The 9,190-nt window shown below is 38.9% G+C and overlaps 1 protein-coding gene across 2 annotated transcripts; it reads right to left on the bottom strand.

The window, feature by feature from the left end:
- Window positions 1–232: 232 nt before the first annotated feature.
- TAF13 (TATA-box binding protein associated factor 13) lies at window positions 233–8,238 on the bottom strand. 2 transcript variants are annotated; one of them, XM_081026300.1, is made up of 4 exons: window positions 8,143–8,238; window positions 7,266–7,344; window positions 3,337–3,434; window positions 233–1,752 (listed from the first exon to the last, which is right to left on the bottom strand). In XM_081026300.1, exons 1-4 carry the CDS (start codon window positions 8,167–8,169, stop codon window positions 1,582–1,584), a joined length of 375 nt encoding a protein of 124 aa, XP_080882426.1. In that variant the 5' UTR covers window positions 8,170–8,238; the 3' UTR covers window positions 233–1,581. The 2 variants fall into 2 exon arrangements, with proteins under 2 accessions (XP_080882426.1, XP_080882425.1); XM_081026299.1 differs by having other exon boundaries at window positions 292–1,752; window positions 8,095–8,236.
- Between the last annotated feature and the right edge of the window lie 952 nt (window positions 8,239–9,190).

Below are 9,190 nucleotides of genomic sequence, written 5' to 3'. Positions count from 1 at the left end.
CTGCAATCTAGGAAAGTCCACAGCAGACCTGACCATGCTGGCTGGCTGACACCATCCTCTCGGACTTCCAGCCTACGGAACTATGAGAAAACCAATCTGTTCTTTAAGCTGCCCGGTCTGTTTTGTTATGATAGCCCGAGCAGACTAATACAGGCACTCAGTATAACTCCCCAAGTACCAGTTACTACTAGTTCCTTCTTCAGGGTGAAGCAGACCCTGATTAGCAAAAATAATGATAGATTAACCTTTTATTATTCTGTTCCCATTCCTGATTTCAGTTTACACTGAAGTAGCTTTTCAACTGGTTTTTACTTCTTTAAAAAATAACAAAAAGATAAGCCCAGCTATCTTCAATTTCACTATCAATTCAGGAGCATTATAATACAGAAAAAAAGTTTTTAGTGAGATTATGCAGCTTGAATTGTATTATCAGTAACGGGGGGAGCTGATAAATCACACAGTCAAATTCAAGTATTAATCTTTTTAATTTTCATACTTTACTCTGTGTATCAATAGGTTAAGAAAGTAAATTTTTCCTAAGTACTGATTTTATAGATGTTTCGAAGTGGCACACAAGACATTCAGTTTCACAAAGAGTAATAGTCAGTGATGACTTTAAATGTAATTTTAAGCCTTATTTTAGGCCAAGTACAATAATAATTTAATACAATAAGCGAAATACACGCAAAACCTGTGTATCCTGAATTACAAAAGTGGTTTCCCTAGCCAAACATGGTTTAAGTCAAGTACACATTTCCACAATGAACAAGTACTAACAAATACATGAATAAAACACTACCCCAAAAGCTTATCCTGCCATCAGCTTTTTAAGTAATGCCCTTCTTGCTACTGAAAGCATTTATTTTTAGAAGCTTTAATCTGACCCTGGGGAAATGAGTTCTCTTAAAACTTGACAAATAGTATATTTTAAGTTCAAAAGGTTTTAAATCAAAAAAAGCCTTCCCACACAGAAGCATTCACATGAAACTTTCAGTTTCTCCCACCCCAATCACTCTGTATCTAAAGAAAAACTATTAAAACAAATTACCTTAAGATAGACAAACACTTACAAAAGACTGTATTTTCTTATAACATCTTCTCCTTAAAAGAAACAAACCAGTTTATTATCGTTTAATAACCTCTCAGACTACTGTAGTCTAAAAACTTCAGAGTACATGAAACACATGGGCTTAGCTGTCATAAAGTCAAAGGTGCCATTTAGATTTCACGTATTAAACAGCTACAATATAGCTTACAACGGCACAAATACACCCGATGCATAAATAATACTTCATCATTTAGACAGTCACAAGTCAGAAGGTACTATGTGGTTTGCAAGGTCCTTCAACTTACATGTGGCCGTTAAAACCCACTAAGTAATTTAGGTATGGTACTATAATGGCAGGCAATTAAAGGCTCAAATTATCACTCTAAAATCGAAGAACATGAAAACAAAGGTGGGAAACGATGCTACTCCATCTTTCACTTACATGGCTAGACATTAGGACCTTACTGTGGAAAATACAGTTATTATATAAGGTTTCCCCAGAAGATAATGAAGCTTCAGAAAGTATGAAGGTGTCAAGATCCATAGTTTGCTTCATCAAATGCTTTTCTAGCTCGTTTCAATTCTTCATTCATAGTAAGCAAGTCTTTAACCCTAGCAAACTTCCTTGGGTCCTTTCGAATCAAGAAGACGATATCTTCAACTTGTACCCGCCCTTGTCTTCCAATTGACATTGCTTTGTGAGTCTATTACAAAGAAACATGTTAAAGTCAATTAATTTTTTAAAAATCTAATATTTTACTCATTTAATTTGCATTCATTCAATGCTGGTGAGTTTGAAGATTTTACCTGCTAATTATTATAGCTATTCATTTGTGAATTTTCTTTCTGTTCATGTCCTCTATCCACTTTCTACTGTTATTAGCAATGTTTCCCTTAATGCTTCATAGACTTTCTTTAATATTAAGAACATGAAAACTATCAAATTTATTTTTTTTGACATACGTAGTTTTTGCCTTCATTGGTATAAAATAATTCTGTAATTTCTTTGTAACCACCCATCTCATTTAAGCTTTGTGTCTACCTCAATAACCAATAAATATTTGTGGATTTTCTTAAAATTAAATCTCATTCTCTATCTCATCCCTTATCATTATATATTCATCCTGTGCAAAAACAAAGGTCCATGATAGATTATTTCTAATGACTGAAAAAGGGGAAACTAAATATTAAGTCATGAAATAAACAAACTTGAGCACATCCATTCAATTCTTATGAAACCATTAAAAATATTAGAGTTTTACACAATGACATGAGGAGACAAAGGGTGTCCAACCTTTTTCCGCTTTTCACCAAGGGCCATATGTGGAAAAACACACAAACAGCCGGGCCACTCACTTGAGGTGAAGTACGTATTGCCTCACCTGGTTTATTTAAGTAAACTAAATATATTTTTGGAATTTGCTGTGGGCCAATTGAAAATGGACTGCGGGCCGCCGTTTGGACACCCCTGTTCTACACTTACCTAAATGAAACAGGTTATAAGACTGTATATACTGTATGATTTCAATTTTATAAAGTTTAAAAATACATGCAAAAAGTCAAAAGAATATTCACCAAAATCTTAGCATGAGTTCTCTATATTGTGTGTATACACACATATATGTACACACATATATGTACATGTATATATGTATATATATGTGTATATCTATATATATACATATACAGGGGGTGCCAAAAAAATGTACACACATTTTTTTTCTTTTTTATTAAATTTATTGGGGTGACAATTGTTAGTAAATTTACATAGATTTCAGGTGTACAATTCTGTATTACATCGTCTATAAATCCCATTGTGTGTTCACCACCCAGAGTCAGTTCTCCTTCCATCACCATATATTTGATCCCCTTTACCCTCATCACCCACCCCCCACCCCCTTACCCTCTGGTAACCACTAAATTATTGTCTGGTACACACATTTTAAGAAAGAAACTATTAAAATTGTAATACTCAATATATACCGGTAACAAAAGATGAATACAAGTCATATTTGACTTCTGCAATTACAAGAGGCGCTCAAAGTGGTTACCATCAGCATAATTTTAAGTTTTTTCCTTTCTTAAAATGTGTATACATTTTTTTGGCACCCTCTGTATAATATATACACATATCGTATATATAATCTCCATCCTTAATGATAAGTAGTAATCCTCCATAAAACAGGCCCTCAAATGGACCGCTAATTTCAAAAGGATGCCATAGTTCTCGTCTTATCTAAAAGTTAGAATTTCAAATTAACTAAGACCAATTACAAAAAAAAACTTACCATTTCAGTGATGAACTCTATAACAAGGTCTTCAAGGATATCCACTGACTCAGTGTAAGGATTCTGGTCATCCCCAAACCCATACATCATACATCGTACTGTAAAAAAAACAATCATTTTTGTTTACTTAAACAAATTTAACAATTTGAGCAATACTTTTTTCAAATTAGAACTGAACCAAGTTATAGAAGATGCTGGTATAGAAATATATTTACATTGTATTTGTTGTCTCCAAGTATTACTTTGGTGTAAGAGGTTTTACACACAATCTCATAACCAACTGTCCCTATGTCCCTACCTAATAGATAGGAACTGCCCTTCCCTCCCAGCTACTGAACCCTGACATCGATATTCGAGAGAGAGAGAGAGAGACAGAGAGACAGACAGCGGGGCATCAGAAAACAGAAGGCAAAATCCTTTCTGCCATTGACACAGGGAAAAGGATAGGAGAGAAAGTGTTCTAATTACCTTCTTATAGGAAAAACAAGGTAATCAAAAGGAGACATCAAAGGGCTTACTATACAAGAATCTTGACATTTCATTCCCTAGATCAATGAATGCAACTGCTGGCAAAGCCCTTTCAGGCTTCATCTGAAGGAACCATAAAAAATACAAAAGAGAAGTCTAAAACAGAGTTAATAAAAATAACTGCTAAGAGCTGAAATATATATAGCCTTTACTATATGCCAGGTACTGTTTTAAGCCCTTCATGTATAAAACTCATTTAATCCTCACACCAGTCACAACAGTCCTTTGAAGTAGATACTATTATTATCCTCATTCTACATAGATGAAAAAAATTTAGGCACCAAGTTAAGTGACTTACCCAAAGTCACACAGATAGTAAAAGATTGAACCAGAATTTGGACCCATCTGATATGGCTTCAGAGTCTATACCCCTACCCACAACTTGGTCGTTTAGGGCAGATGGAATCCATATAGATTCTTATCCTATAAACTCCCAGTTAGTCCATGAACAAGCTTCAAGAAGTCCTTGAGGGGCCGGCCTGGTGGCTCAGGCGGTTAGAGCTCCATGCTCCTAACTCCGAAGGCTGCTGGTTCGATTCCCACATGGACCAGGGGCTCTCAACCACAAGGTTGCCAGTTCAATTCCTCGAACACAGCACCTTGAGTTGAGCTGCTGCTGAGCTCCCAGATGGCTCAGTTGGTTGGAGCGCGTCCTCTCAACCACAAGGTTGCCAGTTCGATTCCTCGACTCCCGCAAGGGATGGTGGGCTGTACCCCCTGCAACTAGAAAACGGCAACGGGACCTGGAGCTGAGCTGTGCCCTCCACAACTAAGACTGAAAGGACAGCAACTTGAAGCTGAATGGCACCCTCCACAACTAAAATTGAAAGGACAACAACTTGACTTGGAAAAAAAGTCCTGGAAGTACACACTGTTCCCCAATAAAGTCCTGTTCCCCTTCCCCAATAAAATCTTTAAAAAAAAAAAGAAGTCCTTGAACCCTCCTGAAATTACATGCAAAAATTTTACACATTATTTGTTTGTGTGCATTTTTCTGGGAAGAATCAACTCTTACTAGATTCTCAAACGTGTCATACAAAGAAACTCTGTCATACATTGGAAATGTTTTGTATCTTGATCTGAGTGGTGGTTATAAGTATATGTATATGTGTAAAATTAATCAAACTGTTCACGTAAGACTACAATTTATTGTAAGTTTTACATTTTTTGAAAAAGAAAGGAACTAGACTACGTCTAAAGGCAGGATTGAATACATTAAGAATAATTCCTATTTAGAAGCAAAAGCTGGGAGAACTAAAAAGAGAAGAAAGTAGATCAGGCCTAGGGAAGAAAATAAAGGGGTGACTTGGAAGCTAGCCTGGGATAGAGGTATCCCTAGGGTTTACACTGGCAAGAACCTTTAGGTCCAGATAAGGGGGGAGAACACAAAACACAGAAGCCAATATTCTCTCTCACATTCCTTTGGATTCTGAAAACTTTCTTGCCCCCGCCTCCCCTTTTTAAGATAATCTCAGTCTTATAGATGACTTACAAAAATAGCAGTTCCCAGATACCCTATATCCAGCTTCCCCGTATGTTGACATCTTATATAACCATCGACATTTATCAAAATTAAGAAATTGACACTGGTACAAATACAGAACTTACTCAGATTGCACCAGTTTTTCCACTAATGTCCTTTTTCTGTTCCAGGATCCTACACTATTTAGTTGTCATGTCTTCTTAGTTTCCTCTGATTTGTGAGTTTGTCACACTTACCTTTTATGACCTTGACACTTCTGAAGAATACTGATCAGTTATCTTATAGAATGTCTCTCAATGTGGGTTTGTCTGATGTTTTCTCATGATTGTATTGTGGTTATGCATTACTAGAAAAGGTACCAAAGAGGTGATGTGCCCGCTTAATGCATCATATCAGGGGTGCATGATGTCAATATATGTCACCGGTGATGTTAACTTGAATGATTTGACTGAAGTAATGTCTACCAGGATTCTCTACTGTATACTTATTTTTCGTTAAATATTTTGAGGAAGAGACTATCATTAATATTTTGATGGGTAGAATTCACTAGTGGGGAAATATATTTCACAGGAAAAGGAAAATGTATATTAAATAGTAAATATGTAAACTGTATTTGGTTAAAGGGTCTGTGAAGACATAAACAAATACCAGTGAATGCTTTGCAACTTTGTTATATTAGCAAAAATAATTTTTTTAAGTTTTAGGAGAACAGCTCTTGGTCAGCAATATATATCAAGATTGAAGTAAGACAAGGAGAAGGCTGTGAAGATTCCAAATTCTTGTCATCACAAAAATAAAGCAATCCAAGTAGAACAGAGATTTCTGCTAAGAACTGACTTTGGGGTACTCTGGTATAGAAACCCCCTTCATATGCTGACATAAGAATGGAGTAAATGGCATCAGAGATAGAATAAGGTAAGGAACTGAGATATGAAGAAGAATCTGAGTGATTAAAAAATAAAAAAAATACTGATTCTGCAGTTTCAAGAACCTTTAGGAACTGCTTACATCTGACCCAGCATAAATAAACCAGGTATTCCTGTGTTGCCCCATCTGTCAACACTCAGCCATAACCACATGTAAGGGATCCGGGATTGGGAGATTTTCAGGTGCCTCTCAGAGTGGCCTGGGCCATCAGTAGTAGCAGCAGTATTCCCTCTTGCTGACAAAGAGAGTTAAACCTGTCTATGAAGGGAATAGAACAGAGGACCAATACACCATACTCTCTGTGCCACTGTCATGCCTCACACTGTTCACCACCTTCCTGCCTTGTCCACTGCCATAGTCCGAAGCCCCAACTTAAGTCCTACCCTCAGTACCTGTTCAAGGATCCATCCAAACCCTTGGCTTAAAGCCAAAGAAGTGCCTGCACCTACTGCTAGAAAAGTATAGGACAGGAAATGTACAAGTATGTTCTTAGGCCCTGAATTGAAACACTGATCACATTTCCTCACTTTAAAAAAGTGTGTGTCCTCAGGGATACTGTGGATACCTGATCATGGCATTGTACACCAGAAGCTAAACATTAATGAATGCCAACTATAATTTTATATATATAATGTGATGGCTCGGTGCGAGGTCGGAGGGATAGTGGATGGGGGGAGGGGGGTTCACAGTGTGAGGGATATAAATGATGAACGTCTAAGTATTACCTTGTCTTGTGCACCTGAAACTAATAAATAAATAAATAAATAAATAAAACATATAAAAAAATGTGTGTGTATATAATTATACATGCATATATAAAAATTGGGGTTAGGATCATTACTAGTTCTAATTCACAAGTTAAACAGAATTGTATGGGCAAATCCGAGAATAAAGACCCTATAGGGAAAACACACTGAGAACAATAAATTTTTGAATGCACGTGTCCAAAACATTTCATCATCTATGATGAAATCACTGTGTAGATACTTACATTCTTTAGAAAAAAGTCTCTTTCGTTTTCCCTGTCCACCTTCTGCACCTCCTCCAATTTCTTCATTTTCTTCCTCAAACTGGAAGTTAAAATGTATACACAGCCATGTCAAGTAATTGCATTGCATTTGATTTTTTAAGTTATTAATTTTTTTCCCCCCGATTTCAACATTGATACCAGGCCCGAAAGCCTAAAGCAACAAATTAAGGCCCTAAAGACTGTATTAGTCCACCCTCCGATTCCTGCAGGAATGGCTTCTAAGAAGTCATTGTACTGCCTTTCCTGGAAAAGTTCCAAAGACCGTACTTTTTCAAAAAAGACCAAGGCAGCCTATTGCTAGACAGTTTACTATTAGAAGAGTGGATACCGAGTCAAAGCAAGGAGAACTAGTATTTACTAAGCGCTGCTCATGCAGTGCTAGGAACTTACCTTAAGTAAGCCTTAACCCCGTTTTGTGACAAGAAAACCGAGCCTCAAAGTTAAATAACTAGCCCACGCAGAATAAAGATTGTGAAATGCAGGTTCCCCGACTTGCGGTCCACACTTTACAAGAAGTACACAGCTTTGTTAGCAGTGGAACTGTCGGTTCATACTGAGCGCGAACATTAGCTTTGACCTCTAATGACTCCCTCGGCGTTATGAAGGGTGTCTGGCATCTATGGACCAAAAGCAAAGGGCGAGGGGCCACCTTCTTACTCTTCCTTCACGTCCTGCTCGCGCCGAGAAAACGCGAAGGGAAAGGCTAGCGTCGCGTTCAGTCCCCGCCTCTCTCGGCTGACTTCACTAAGGAAAACAGACCCGATTCCGAACTCGGCCTCCGCTACTGTACCCGAGAGAGTGAAGAAAAGAGCGGGTTGGAACAGAGGTGGTCACTCACAGTGGGGTCCTCTTCCTCATCTGCCATCCCACCAGCCAGCCTACAGACCCCGGCCCGCCTCGCTCCGGCGGGTTTTACCACTTCCGCTGCCTCACTTCCGGTGCCGCGCGGGGCGGGGCGGGGCCTAATCGGGACTGACGGGCGAGCGAGGAACCGGGCGCCACGCCGAGGGGCCGACCTGGGCACTGTCCAGAGAGACGGGGAGGAGATCTTGGCTCTGTCATACCGAAGACGGCATTAAACATTAGCAAAGAAAAGCAAAATCACGGGTTAGGCGGCGTGTATCTCGCTGTCACCCTAAATTTGCTTCTGCATAGCGAATCACTGTTTCCTGATTCGGTACTGCCAAGGTGTGGATCGTCGTGGGGCTAGCCAGCGGTCTCGGGCTACCCCACGCGTATGTTTAAACCGTTCCAACAATTGAGAGTTCCACTGTTATTGCCAAACATTGTATTGGTTTTGCGGGATATTGTTCTTCCTACTAGTTCTCAAGCCGGCGATTCTACCGCTTAGATTGAGGATTTACATTTTTGTGGGGAGGTTTTTGGTCAAAAGGATGATTGGGAAAACCGCAGGCATTAGAAGGCTAAAACTAAGGATGTAAGATGTTCTCCGTGCAAGAGGTGATGCTACAGAAGGAAAAACTGTCCCACAATACACTATTTCTGAATGTTCTGCTAAACATTCATGTGAGTGAAAACGCTTTATAATTATCTCAGCTAATTTTGTTCACATATGTCCATTTATACATACACATCCCTGACCCTGATTCCTGGCACAGGGTTCCTAAAACCCTTGTAAATCCCTAAGCGATAGCAGCGCTAGGACTCTGGATGGGCTCTGGGATGTCTCCTGGAGCCGGGTTGGTCACCGGAAAGACAAAGCCATGATTAGAAACTTGGAATTTTCAGCCCCACTTGCCCATTCTTCCGAGAGGGGAGAAGGCTAGAAATGGAGTTAATTGATCGTGCCTACATGAGACATAAACCCCAATAGTAGGAGATTCAGAGAGCTACCAGGTGGGGGAACACATCCTCATACAGAGAGT

The sequence above is a fragment of the Rhinolophus hipposideros genome (assembly GCF_964194185.1).
Source record: "Rhinolophus hipposideros genome assembly, chromosome: 19".
NCBI classification, from domain to species: Eukaryota; Metazoa; Chordata; class Mammalia; order Chiroptera; family Rhinolophidae; genus Rhinolophus; species Rhinolophus hipposideros.
This window is presented reverse-complemented; position numbering and strand designations above follow the sequence as displayed.

What these genes read in the sequence shown, in the direction of transcription:
- TAF13 (XM_081026299.1), bottom strand. Translation starts at nt 8,169, where the DNA reads ATGGCAGATGAGGAAGAGGACCCCACTGTGAGTGACCACCTCTGTTCC. An exon ending in TCTTTTCTTCACTCTCTCGG is followed by an intron (nt 7,345 to 8,094) that starts GTACAGTAGCGG and finishes TTTAACTTCCAG; the next exon opens with TTTGAGGAAGAAAATGAAGA. An exon ending in GAGACTTTTTTCTAAAGAAT is followed by an intron (nt 3,435 to 7,265) that starts GTAAGTATCTAC and finishes TTTTTTTTACAG; the next exon opens with TACGATGTATGATGTATGGG.